A 14,694-nucleotide genomic window follows, 5' to 3' on the forward strand; every position below is an offset into this window, starting at 1 on the left:
TTAAACTTTAAGGTTAAAACGGAGAACAGCTATGGACACCGTCTATTTCAGTAAACTCGTACAGAATACTTCTAGTTCCGTTTCTAAGTGTTCACCTGAACCTCTACCTGCAACACATACGTGGCGCGACTATGTTTGATGTTAACGTCTGGACTTTCATGGCGCCCACTTCGAACATGTTCAAATGAGGAAGGAAACGACAAAAAAGCAAATCTCTGCAGCTTCTGTTTTTTTCCAGTCATTGGACATGACTGAAGCACATCTCAGCCTTTTCCCACTTTTGCATCTGAGTTTTGGAGACAATGCTTCGTTTGCGAGCAGTATTCTGTTGTCTTACTTCAATATTGTCAGGTAAGTCCGACATTCATAACGCATCACTCTCCTGTACTGTGTTTGCGGGGTACCTGGAAAAAAATCTGAAAGAGGGTGGACATCCCAAAAAGTGATTTTATTTCCAGAGAGATTATGTCTTTTTATCGGTGCCTTAATCCAAGACACCAAACTTGTGTTTATTAAGTTACCGCTCCTCCCATATCCAGTGTGCGAAGGCTACACGCTGATCGGGATAACCGGTGGGTCGATTACTCTGCCCTGCCGCTACGACGTCAAAGCTAACGGACTCACAACGATGTGCTGGGGAAGGGACGCAGTGCCGGCATCTAAATGCAGCAAGACAATCGTTTCAACCGACGGAGAAAAGGTGACCGTCAAAGAATCGCGCAGATACCGGTTACAGAGCGGAGTAGAGAAGGGAGACGTGTCACTGACCATCGTAAACTTAACGGAGGAAGACTCCGGAATCTACGGATGCAGGGTGCAGATTTCTGGCTGGTTTAACGACCTGAAGCTAAACTTCCATTTGGTTGTTGTAAAAGGTAAGGGCGCTACAGACTAAGTTGCCGTTTTTTTCTCGTAGAGATGTGAAAAAAGGCTGTGAAATAAGGCGAATAAGGCTTTGCGTTTTAACTCTTGTGTTCTGTTTACGTATGAGGACAGTTAAACTGTTCAAATTGTTCAGGTAATACAGAAATATTTCGTTGAACATTATCCTTATCATAATTTCTAGCAATATTTAATGTTATCATTTATCTAGTCGATGGTTGCATTTACCAATGCTAGCTCACATTTCAAAACTAAAATAGGCTATCATTATTTGTTTGTGAAGATCTGATTTCTTAACGGTGGAAAATGAACCAAGGTTTTCGTGCAGCAGCCTAGATTGTTGAACAATATCAGCAAAAACATAAAGCACATACATTTGAAAAGCAAATAGAAACAGAAAACAAGAACCAAATGCATCTCTCAGTGCATCATTCCTCTTTTAATGAAAGTGTTGACGTCTTTTTAGCGTCGGGTAAAAATATGTAAAGGTTATTGTGATTATTTTCACGGGGGATTTCTACAGCCTGTAGCCTAGTGGCTCAGGTACATGGCTGGGAACCAGATAATATATATACACTTTATTAGGAACATTTGTACTTCATAACACCAATCAGCCAATTGTGTGGCAGCAGTGCAATGCATACAATCATGTAGGTGCAGGACTGGGGCTTCAGTTAATATTCACATCACCCATCAGAATGGAGAAAATAATTGTGACTTTGACTGTGGAGTGATTGCTGGTGGCAGACAGGGTGGTTTTACACACACGCGCGCACGCACACACGCACGCACACACACACACACACACACACACACACACACTCACGCACACACGCACACACACACACACACACACACACACACACACACACACACACACATACACACACACGATTTTTGCTGCTTTGGCTCTGTACTCCGGCACATTGGATTTCAAATAAAACGATGAATATGAAGTTAAAGTGCAGACTGTCAGCACTAATTTAAGGGCACTTACTGTACATCCATGTCCTGCGATCCATCTAGGATTGCATTTCAGGGGACCAAAAGTAAACATATTTCTTGTATTTCTTGTAATTGACCACAAGTTATATTCCGATAAACACATCATAATGTCACAAAATGGGACCATTTTGTCACGACCATGACACTATCATTAGGTCAAATGTGATCTGCATACACAAGAAATATTTCACACAACGATGGAATTACTGCAGAGCTAAGAACGTACCCTTTCATGGCTTTGACCTGCTGTACTGTCCTGCATTGGACATACAGACACTACATGACGCACGGTTGCATGGTTTCAGATGCCCAGACAACACGGGCGCGGACAACTCTACCTGCTGAAACTGATAAGTTGGATGTCCCGTTCCTGGTCACGGTCCAAGACGAGGTACGGTTCTGCCCTAAAAATGAGGCTTCATTAATCAACAGGCTTTACTAATGAGCAACCTATACTAATCAACCGACTTCACTAATCAACAGGCTGTACTAATAAACAACCTTTACTAATCAACCGGCTTTACTAATGAACAAGCTTTACTAATCATTTGGCTTTACTGATCAACTGGCTTTATTGATCAAGAGGCTTAATAATCAACTGGCTTTACTAATCAACAAGCCTTACTTATCAACTGGCTTTACTAATCAACAAGCCTTACTTATCAACTGGCTTTACTAATCAACAAGCCTTACTTATCAACTGGCTTTACTAATCAACAAGCCTTACTTATCAACTGGCTTTACTAATCAACAAGCTTTTCGAAACAACCGACTTTACTGATCAAGAGGCTTTGCTGAACAACAGGAACTTGTTTTTTCCCAATTTGACTAGGCTACAACACAAACATTTGTCAGCATGGAGGACTTCTTTTTTCCGGACATAACGGAAGATGAAACTGACCTGCCCACCACTGAAACCATCAAGACGGACTCCTCTAACACCACAGACAATCTTACCTACACCAGCACAGACGATCTTCCCGACACCGGAGTCGAGGTCAGTGTGCTCACTTCCATCAGTAAATGTCCGTGGCTGATGACACCAAGGAATAAAACAATTCACACAGCCACCACTTGACGCTAGTCTACCTAATACAGAAGATTGGGCAGTTCCGGTGGATTAGAAAAATCCTCATACTGTTACAATCCTTAAAGTCTACGCTTGTTTACCACACCTAGCGGTCATTTTATTCTAATGCTGGTTCGGAAAATAAGTGCCAGAGGTAACCTAGTACTGTCAGAAAATGACACTCGTGTTTCAGTTTTGCACAGTTTCAGTATCTCATCAATACTGAATCATTTTCTCACTTGGTTTTCTGTACACTTAGACCCTCTGTTTTCTCTCTGATTTCAGAAGATTTCTCACAAATTCAACGGAAATATCATAAGGCTAGGACTGGTCATCTTCATCCCAGGGCTGATTGTCATGGTAATTCTTGGTGGGTACTGATGTGCTAAATATCAGAGAATACTAATACAGATTGCACACTGTATGAATCCAATATGACAGTTAAATCTTTGGGGCGTGTGCAGAATCTGGGCAGAAGAAGGAAGAATTTGAATGTATACGGCGGTAAAAAACCTTTTTTGGACCCAATTTGGATAAGAGGTGGCACGGATGGCGCAGTGGGTAGCACTGCCGCCTCACAGCAAGGAGGTCCTGGGTTTGAATCCCCATCGGCCGGGGCCTCTCTGTGTGGAGTTTGCATGTTCTCCCGGTGTTTGCCTGGGTTTCCTCCGGGTACTCCGGTTTCCTCCCACAGTCCAAAGACATGCAGGTTAGGCTGATTGGAATAGGGTGTATTCCTGCCTCTCGCCCAATGTATGCTGGGATAGGCTCCAGCCCCCCTGCGACCCTGTTCAGGATAAGCGGGTTCAGATAATGGATGAATGAATTTGGATAAGCAGGTAAGAGCTGGCTGAGAGCTTCCCTCCCTGAAAAGATATTGGATATTTCCCCCAGTTGTTTTATTGCTAGCTGCTGGAATGTGAAGAGAATTTCACCAAATATTATCAAAACAAATGAGCCTGGCCCCAGCTCTTTTCATTTAGTTGGTGCCTTGCGTGGCAGCCAGTCGCCGTTGGTGTGTGAGTGTGTGTGTGTGTGTGTATGAATGGGTGAATGAGAAGCATCAATTGTACAGCACTTTGGATAAAGGCGCTATATAAATGCCATCCATTCACCATGTAATGCGTTTCCAGAGCACAAGGTCACTTGACAAAGTCAAGTTGAACAGCAAGCAGAGAAGGCAAAACACAGACAGAAAGTATAAACACAAACACATAAACGATCTTCCTCTTGACTGCGATGGAATCCATTCTCTGCTCTCCACATATTTTTAAAATGAGGAAGTGGAGGAGTGTTGCTGACTCAGAGTCTTTGCCACCCTGGAGCAGAAGTTAAAGGAACAATAGGTAATTTTGGACTTCTCACAGTCAAGAATGTGTTGGTACAGACTGTTAGTCCGTCAACTGTATATTTTCAAACCTGAATTTAACAACAATAAACACAGGCAGAGAGTGAGTCAACATGTCAGTGAGCCTTGTTCAATGATAGGAAGGGATTTACAATGGACTTATAACAATGTTTTAACACGTACCTTTTGTACCTTTAAGCTGTGTAAACTCCCCTCCCTCCTCTGTGCACAGACCTCAGGTCCCTTCAGCAGAAGAATCGCAGGAGAAGTGCGCAGTCGGATGACAGCGCCCCCGCTGTCCAGGTCAGGAACTGACGCACCCGTGGGTGTAGCAGGGCCGCCTCAGCTTCAGCAGAAAGCAGAGATGGGAACCAACCCCCCAAAAACACAAATAATATAATACCCTAACCCCCCAAGAACACAAATAATATAATACCCTAACCACCCAAGAACACAAATAATATAATACCCTAACCCCCCTAAAACACAAATAATATAATACCCTAACCCCCCCAAAACACAAATAATATAATACCCTAACCCCCCCCAAGAACACAAATAATATAATACCCTAACCCCCCAAGAACACAAATAATATAATACCCTAACCCCCCCAAACACACAAATAATATAATACGCTAACCCCCCAAGAACACAAATAATATAATACCCTAACCCCCCCAAAAACATAAATAATATAATACCCTAACCCCCCAAGAACACAAATAATATAATACCCTAACCCCCCCAAGAACACAAATAATATAATACCCTAACCCCCCAAGAACACAAATAATATAATACCCTAACCCCCCCAAGAACACAAATAATATAATACCCTAACCCCCCAAGAACACAAATAATATAATACCCTAACCCCCCAAGAACACAAATAATATAATACCCTAACCCCCCCAAGAACACAAATAATATAATACCCTAACCACCCAAGAACACAAATAATATAATACCCTAACCCCCGTAAAACACAAATAATATAATACCCTAACCCCCCCAAAACACAAATAATATAATACCCTAACCCCCCCCCAAGAACACAAATAATATAATACCCTAACCCCCCAAGAACACAAATAATATAATACCCTAACCCCCCAAGAACACAAATAATATAATACCCTAACCCCCCCAAACACACAAATAATATAATACGCTAACCCCCAAAGAACACAAATAATATAATACCCTAACCCCCCCAAAAACATAAATAATATAATACCCTAACCCCCCAAGAACACAAATAATATAATACCCTAACCCCCCCAAGAACACAAATAATATAATACCCTAACCCCCCAAGAACACAAATAATATAATACCCTAACCCCCCAAGAACACACAAATAATACAATACCCTAACCACCCAAGAACAAAAAACACAAATAATATACTGGAGAGGTGCACATTTCCCCAAAACCCTTAGCATCCACATTCCCCAGGTCACACGTCACTCAGAGTTGAGATTTAGAAGCAGGTCCTGTGCTACTGCTGCACTGCTGTCTGCTCCCACCAGCGACACGGATGAGAGCTGGAGACAGCTTTCGCCTACCGCTGCATGGGTTCCTATGGGAGCTGCTCAGTGGCTCAATGAAGCCGGTTCATGGAGGCGGCCATGTTGGACTAGGGCTTCTCAGCATGAGCACTGGGTGCTTAAACGTGAAGGTAAATGGCAGGCATTTATAGAGCGCCTTTATCCAAAGCGCTGTACAATTGATGCTTCTCCATTCACCCATTCATACACCGACGGCGATTGGCTGCCATGCAAGGCCCCGACCAGCTCGTCAGGAGAATTTGGGGGTTAGGTGTCTTGCTCAGGGACACTTCGACACAGCCCGGGCGGGGAATCGAACCAGCAACCCTCCGACTGCCAGACGACTGCTCTTACTGCCTGAGCCATGTTGCCCCAGAAATTAGTTTTCTGGATGACATATGTCATTGCATGGGTTCCTATGGGAGCTGCTCAATGGCTCAATGAAGCCAGTTCATGGAGGCGGCCATGTTGGACTATGGGGCTTCTCAGCATGAGCACTGGGTGCCTAAACGTGAAGGTGTGACCTGGGTAGAAAGAAGGGGAAAAATCGGGCCATAATTAGTTCAGTGTAAAGACAATTCAGAATTTAAAAGTAATGTCCAATTTTGTCAGGGTAAATTCATAGTTTAAAATTGACTTCAATTCGCCTGTTTTGCGAGCTTCTGGGGGAACGTCAATGGCTTGGTTTCCAGTAAGGAAAGGATTCAGCGCCCCCTGCTGGTAAACGCAGGCGGCTACATTCGGCTTCCTCATGCTGTACCCACAGATACTCTGACAGCTGTGTGTGCAAAGGAAACAGTCGCGAAAAGAAGTCGCGGTTTGACGACGTGTTTCAGAGGAGAGCCAGTGTGCGTCTGCTCTTCCAAGCTGAGGACGGTTGGTGAAAACGATCGGGAGCTCCAAATTGAGGGAAAATAAAAGCGCCGGCAAACGGGACGCAAAGGTGCGGAATTCGTCGTCAAGCAGGCGTCCGTCGCCGCGGAAACAGCGAGTCAGATCTGGTCCTGGAACACACTCCGACAGGACAGAGCACCGTTTCACGTATGTCTGTTGTCATGGAGACAACAAACTGCAAATTCTGTAAATACTGTAGTGATGTATGAGATCCTTCGAAGGTGTACAGTTTGTTCATTGTTTGTTCACTGTATTAAAATAAGATATTGTGACAAAACTACTTTGTGTCCCTGCTGATGTAAAATAAACCAGCCTGTGTAAATAAGGGTTGAATAAACCTACACTGTGTAAATAATTAACACATATGGCAGCAAACACACAAAATGTATGTGGTGAGAAATGTGAGGCCCAGTTCACTGGATATGTGGTCATACAATCTTTACTCAAATAGTTGTTTTCGTATTGCGATGTCCTCTTGAGTGAGTGATAACCTGAACAGCCATTCAGCCCCAAGACTTTTGCATTAGTTTAATGTTTCAAAACCTGTCCTTTTGTTGTATCAAATGTATTAATTGGACAATTCATATTACTGTTAAAATATACTGTAGAATATAGTATATATTGTAGAAAATTTAAAAATCCCCAATATGATTCATAGGTTGTAGCAAATATGCAACATTTTCCCTTGAAATCGGATTTCATGTATGCTTTTTAATATGCAATTGGACATAAGCATGATATGAATAACATAAGAATCATACTTTATTTGTGTTGGCTCAGCAGTGAGGACATGTTTTAACCATAGTGTCATTGTTCAGACGCAAACTCAAAGTAAAAGTTAGATCAAGATTAATAAAAATGAGCAATTGTTTCCGTTCTGAGAACACATATGAACAAGGAAGTCATGTGACTAACAGAGAGAGGGCTGACAGCTGACCACAGAACCAGCGCACAGGTCTGTGTGTGTGTGTGTGTGTGTGTGTGTGTGTGTGTGTGTGTGTGTGTGTGTGTGAGTGTGTGACAGAACCAGCGCAGAGCTGTGTGTGTGTGTGTGTGTGTGAGTGTGTGACAGAACCAGCGCAGAGCTGTGTGTGTGTGTGTGTGTGTGTGTGTGTGTGTGTGTGTGTGACAGAACCAGCGCAGAGCTGTGTGTTTGTGTGTGTGTGTGTGTGTGTGTGTGTGTGTGTGTCCACATAAGTGCAGTGTGCTGTGAATCTGTGATCACTTCACCATGAACACGCTCTGCAGCTCCATCCTCCTGACCCAGCTGCTCCTCCACCTGCTCCCAGGTAAGCTCCCATCACACTCCCATCACACCTCCATCACACTCCCATCACACTGCCATCACACTCCCATCACACTGCCATCACACTCCCATCACACTCCCATCACACTCCCATCACGATCCCATCACACTCCCATTTGTGACTTGAAATATGCTTTATTATAGTCATCGCATTACTTTGAAATGTGTCTTATTATTGTCATTTAAATTAAATTGACTTTGAAATGATGTGGATGGATGTGTAGTGGATACACCCCTCTGATAATTTATGGTTATTTAATTCTGATAAATTATAATCTATACATTATAATTTACAGTCACTTTAACGGTAAGGTTGTGAATGAAATTATGTATGTAATTAATAGTAAACTGTAATTAATGTAAGGTAGGCCTAACTACACAGCCTCGTCCATTTCCCACGTTATGGGACGCATTCAACAACAATAGTGCAACTGATAGAAAAGGCGAAGTAAATAGAGATGTCGAATAAGAAACTAGCATAAGGGAGATTTCTTAAATCGAAGCCGCTAAGCTTCTGTTTATTGCCTCTCCTCCAGTCTGTGACGGCTCCACACAGACGCTGCTTGGGCAAACCGGAGGGTCGGTTACTCTGCCCTGCCGCTACGATTTCAAAGCTAACGGACTCACACCGATATGCTGGGGGAGAGACGTAGTGCCGACATTCAAATGCAGCAACACAATCGTTTCAACCGACGGAAAAAAAGCGACCTTCAACAAACAATCGCGCAGATACCGGTTACAGAGCGGAGTTAAGAAGGGAAACGTGTCACTGACCATCATCAGCTTAACGGAGGAAGACTCCGGGAACTACGGATGCAGGGTGGAGATTCCAGGCTTGTTTAACGACCTGAAGCTAAACTTCAATTTGACTGTTGTAAAAGGTAAGGGCGCTACAGATGAGGTTGCCGGTTTTCTCATCGCAAGTTGAAAAAAATTGGGTTTTTGAACGGGAAAACAGCTAGATATGCTATTCTTAGAATTCAGATGGTTTACCATAAATTGACTGCTTATGGTTGAAACTGTAGCCTTCTGTCCATGATGAAAAAATATTGAGACACTGTATATAATAATCTGTCTATACCTGTAGAGCTTCAGAGAGTTTTGTAAGTACTCTCTCATTCTAACTCTCTCATTCTTTTCTCTGCTTGCAAACTGAATAAAAGTGTTACGAGTGAATAAAATGCTGTGACTGAGCAGAAACAAGTCTTCACCTGTGGGGACGAAGGTCACGGGAAACAGCCAGTTCCCTGACAGTAGGCATAAACTACATTATATATATAAATACTATATATATATATATATATATATATATACACTACCGGTCAAAAGTTTTAGAACACCCCAATTTTTCCAGGTTTTTATTGAAAATTATGCAGTTTAATGTCTCATTGTACTCTGAAATGAAAGCATAGAACAAATAAACAATTGAGGTTTAAAAAAAAAAAATCATGGAATCAATTTATAAACCAAAATGTATTCTAAACTTTTGACTCAAAGTAGCCACCTTTGGCAGATATAACAGCTGAACACACTCGTGGCATTGTTTCTACAATGGAAATCAAATATTCTGCAGAAAGTTCTTCCCAACTCTGTTGCAGAAGTTCCCATAAATGTGTGGCACTTGTAGGTTGCTTTGCTTTCACTCTTCTGTCCAGTTCATCCCAAACCAGCTCGATGGGGTTTAAGTCTGGAGACTGTGCTGGCCACTCCATGTTTTCAAGCTTACCATCTTGTTCTTTTTTCCTGCGGTAGTTCTGGCATAGCTTGGACGTATGTTTTGGGTCATTATCTTGCTGTAGGATGAACCCCTGACCAACTAGGTGCATACCAGAGGGTACTGCATGGCGCTGCAGAATGCTGTGGTAGCCGTTTTGGTTCAGGGTGCCTCTCACTCTGTACAAGTCACCGACCCTGGATCCAGAAAAACAGCCCCAGACCATCACGCTTCCTCCTCCATGTTTGACAGTTGATGTCACACACTGAGGAACCATCCTTTCGCCTACTCGACGGCGTACAAAAATCCTGCGTGATGAACCGAAGATTTAAAACTTTGATTCATCAGTCCATAACACCTTCTTCCAGTCTTCAGTAGTCCATTGGCGGTGTTTCATGGCCCAGGCAAGCCTCTTCTTCTTATTCTGACGTCTTAGCAATGGCTTTCTTGCTGCAACTCGACCGTTCAAACCTGCAAGTCGATGTCTTCTCTTCACAGTTGAAACTGAGACTTGCTTACTACAACCACTATTAAGCTGTGCTTGAAGCTGTTGTCCTGTGAGCCGCCTATTACGCAAGCTGTTGACTCTCAGAAACTTGTCTTCTGATTCTGTTGTGGCTTTGGGTCTGCCAGACCTCTTCCTGTCAGAGTTTCTCACAGTTTCTGAGTGCCTTTTGATGGTGAAGGAAACTGTACTCACTGACACCTTGACTTTCTTCGCAATTTCTCTGTAGGAAAGCCCTACATTTTTAAGTGTCATGATGGTATGTCTCTCTTCCATTGTTAATTGCCTTTTTCTCACCATTTTTATAGTAACACACTACTTTCTGCAGTACAATACTGTTCAAATGATGCTCACAAGGGTATGGTACCATAGTGTGTTCCAACACTACTTTTATGCAGACAGAGTAATCAAGAAAAGTTGGAACACCTGTAGGAATTGGTAGCACCAACTTTCAAGGCTTGATCAACCCCCATTGCTGCAGAACAGCTTTAAGTTGTTAACCCATTTCTTGTTCCCTGAAAAAGGCCTTTTGGAATAATTCTGAAATGTATATTATTTTTCAATTTTGGGTAACCTTACCTTTTTTTTTAACCTCTAGCAGTTCACTACTTACCTTTGTACTATTTCAAGCTATTCATTGGACTTGAACGGCTTGAATTTCAATTAAAAACTGGAAAAATTGGGGTGTTCTAAAACTTTTGACCGGTAGTGTATATATATATATATATATATATATATACACTATTTAATATAACTATACACCCAGTGAGCACTTTATTTGGTATTTATTAGACTTATTTTGTAAACTTTTTTTTTTTTTTTGCCTGCAGAATTGCTACTCACTCAATGTTTTTAGTTTTTTTGCACCATTGTCTGCAAACTCTAGATACAGTTGTGCGTGAAAGTCCCAGGAGATCAGCTGTTTCTAAGATACTCAAACCACCCTGGCACCAACAACCATTCCACAGTCAAGTCACTTAGATTACATTTCTTCCCCATTCTGATGTTTGGTCTGAACAACAGCTGAACCTCTTTACATCTGCATGCTTTTATGCATTTATTTGCTGCCACATGATTGGCTGATTAAATATTTGCATTAACAAGCTGATATAAAGGTGAGTAAAGTGCTCACTGAGTGTATATTTTAAAGGGTTTAATAAGCCTTGGTATACAGCTCATAGCTGTCCTCTCATGTGGCAGATCTGAAACCTTCTGCTACCTGATGTTTCCCGCACCAGTGCCAACGTTACAAATGACAGCAGCATCTTTTCCAGGTGTACCTGAATCTAACACACCTCTAGCACACTTTGGCTCTGTACTCCGGCAGATTGGATTTGAAATGAAACCATGAATATGAGGTTAAAGTGCAGACTGTCAGCACTAATGAAAGGGCATTTACTGTGCATCCATGTACACCTAGGATTACATTTCAGGGGACCAAATGTAAATATATTTCTGGTATTTCTTGTAATTGACCACAGGTTATATTCCAAGAAACACATCATAATGTCATAACATGGAACCATTTTGTCACTTTCATGACTTTCACCTGTTGTCCTGTTCCGTGTTCAACATACAGACAGTACATGACACATGCCACATGCCACATGCCAGAAAACTAATTTGCTTAATAATCAACAGGAACACTCTGCATGATCTCTGAGAACATAAGGTGTGGAGGAGTTCAACAGGGCACACCTGCTAGACACATAAGCCTGTCGCTAACTCTGGAAAAAACCACAGCAGAACTGCCTAATTCATCAGAATCCGACAAAAAGAAACCTCTTTGTTATTGCCTGATTTGAACAGGCTACAACACAGACATTTGTCAGTGTGGAAAACCTTGAGAAATTCCACCAAGTAAAAAAAACAACTACGTCACGCTCCAAACACAAAATGGTGAACTCAAACAACAGTGAAAACATCCTCGACATACAAACCACAGTCTAATCTAATTTTCTCCAGGATTCCAGAAAGCACAACCGATGATCCAGTATTGCTCACAATAGACTTCATGTGACAAGAATTTAAAGGAGCTCTGTCACACTTTTTTCAGTTGAGTTTATGTGGATTAAATGCTTAGATTATGTGTGTAGGCATTTTTTTTCAATCACCGTCGGTGTTGCCATTTCCTAAATATGGGGCAAAACTTCTCAAAACAAACTCGGCCAGTGGCTTGAAGCTGCAGCCCGTGTTACCCAGAAGGTAACGGGCGCTCAAACTCCACCCTTGAATGCGGAGACTGGTTTATGGTCGGCCAACCATTCAGGTGACCACATGACAGTCCATTGAAAATATGGTAGCGTTAGCATAGAGATATCATGGAACATAACTTGGCTAGCCTGAGCAATATGAGGACAACCTATGTACCTACACTTAGACTCTGTTTTCTTTCTGATTTCAGAAGATTTCTCACAAATGCAAAGGAAATATCATAAGGCTAGGACTGGTCATCTTCATCCCAGGGCTGATTGTCCTGGTAATTCTTGGTGGGTACTGATGTGCTAAATATCAGAGAATGCTAACACATGGTCAGATTGTACAGTGTATGGAGGCAATATGACAATTCATTTGGTTTTAGGAAAGCTGTTTTAATTGAGTTTACTTTATTGAGGATAAAAGTTAAAACAGAACTTTGAAATATACACAGTGGCTTTTCTGAGTATAACACATTAAAGTATTGAAAATACTTATTCCCAATATGCCCTCGATGTTAAAGGAATACACCAACATTTTGTACCTCTTTTCTGACTTACACAGACGTAGATGAGATGTTCGATTTCATTTTCATTTTTCTGCATTCACTGGCTCAGTTTCCATGATAGCTGAGGATAAAGCATAAAGACTTGAAGTCTGTAGGAGTCAGTAGCCTACCTTCTCCAAAGTGAAGAAGTACACCTCACAGCAACTCTAAAGCTGTCTTATTTACACAAGGCATCATGTGTATTTGAAAAAGTTGTTTTCAGAGAGGTGGCACAGATGGTGCAGTGGGTAGCACTGCTGCCTCACAGCCAGGAGGTCCTGGGTTTGAATCCCTGTCGGCCGGGGCCTCTCTGTGTGGAGTTTGCATGTTCTCCCTGTGTCTGTGTGGGTTTCCTCCCACAGTCTAAAAATATGCAGGTTAGGCTGATTGGAGAGTCTAAATTGCCCGTAGGTGTGAGTGAATGGTGTGTGTGCCCTGTGATGGACTGGTGATCTGTCCAGGGTGTATTCCTGCCTTTTGCCCAATGTATGCTGGAATAGGCTCCAGCCCCCCTGCGACCCTGTTCAGGATAAGCAGGTTCAGATAATGGATGGATGTTTTCGGAGAAGTTAAAGTTAGACGGTAGGAACTATAAATTAAGAAACATGTATCCTTCTGAAGGTAAGGTGAGGATGGAAGGATAAATGTGTGGTAGTAATAAATGTGGGTTATAGTTCCAACCGTCAAACTTCTAAGAAAACATCTCTCGTTTTTACAATTTTTCAAATACACATGATGTCTCATGTAAATAAGACAGCTTCAGAGTTGCTGTATTTCCACACTTTGAAGAAGGTAGGCTACTGACTCCTATCAGCTCCAACTCTTTATGCTAAGCTAACACATTATGCTAACATGGAAACCGAGCCAAATGGAATCCGCTCTCTGCTCTTTGTGTATTTTTTTAAATGCGGAAGTGGACGAGGGTTTTTGCCACCCGGGGGCAGAAGCTGTGTAAACTCCCCTCCCTCCTCTGTGCACAGACCTCAGGTCCCTTCAGCAGAAGAATCGCAGGAGAAGTGCGCAGTCGGATGACAGCGCCCCCGCTGTCCAGGTCAGGAACTGACGCACCCGTGGGTGTAGCAGGGCCGCCTCAGCTTCAGCAGAAAGCAGAGATGGGAACCAACCCCCCCAAAACACAAATAATATAATACCCTAACCCCCCAAGAACACAAATAATATAATACCCTAACCCCCCCCAAGAACACAAATAATATAATACCCTAACCCCCAAAGAACACAAATAATATAATACCCTAACCCCCCCAAGAACACAAATAATACAATACCCTAACCCCCCAAGAACACAAATAATACAATACCCTAACCCCCCAAGAACAAAAAACACAAACAATATACTGGAGAGGTGCACATTTCCCCAAAACCCTTAGCATCCACATTCCCCAGGTCACATGTCACTCAGAGTTGAGATTTAGAAGCAGGTCCTGTGCTACTGCTGCACTGCTGTCTGCTCCCACCAGCGACACGGATGAGAGCTGGAGACAGCTTTCGCCTACCGCTGCATGGGTTCCTATGGGAGCTGCTCAATGGCTCAATGAAGCCGGTTCATGGAGGCGGCCATGTTGGACTAGGGCTTCTCAGCATGAGCACTGGGTGCTTAAACGTGAAGGTAAATGGCAGGCATTTATAGAGCACCTTTATCCAAAGCGCTGTACAAT

The 14,694-nt window shown here is 42.5% G+C and overlaps 1 protein-coding gene across 1 annotated transcript; it reads left to right on the forward strand.

Moving 5' to 3' along the window:
* Positions 1 to 246: 246 nt before the first annotated feature.
* On the forward strand, positions 247 to 4,903 carry LOC133125331 (T-cell immunoglobulin and mucin domain-containing protein 4-like). The gene is made up of 6 exons (XM_061237164.1): positions 247 to 351; positions 540 to 875; positions 2,193 to 2,278; positions 2,720 to 2,884; positions 3,242 to 3,326; positions 4,537 to 4,903. Exons 1-6 carry the CDS (start codon positions 303 to 305, stop codon positions 4,617 to 4,619), a joined length of 804 nt encoding a protein of 267 aa, XP_061093148.1. The 5' UTR covers positions 247 to 302; the 3' UTR covers positions 4,620 to 4,903.
* The last annotated feature ends 9,791 nt before the right edge of the window (positions 4,904 to 14,694 follow it).

The sequence above is a fragment of the Conger conger genome, chromosome 3, assembly GCF_963514075.1.
Source record: "Conger conger chromosome 3, fConCon1.1, whole genome shotgun sequence".
NCBI lineage: Eukaryota > Metazoa > Chordata > Actinopteri > Anguilliformes > Congridae > Conger > Conger conger.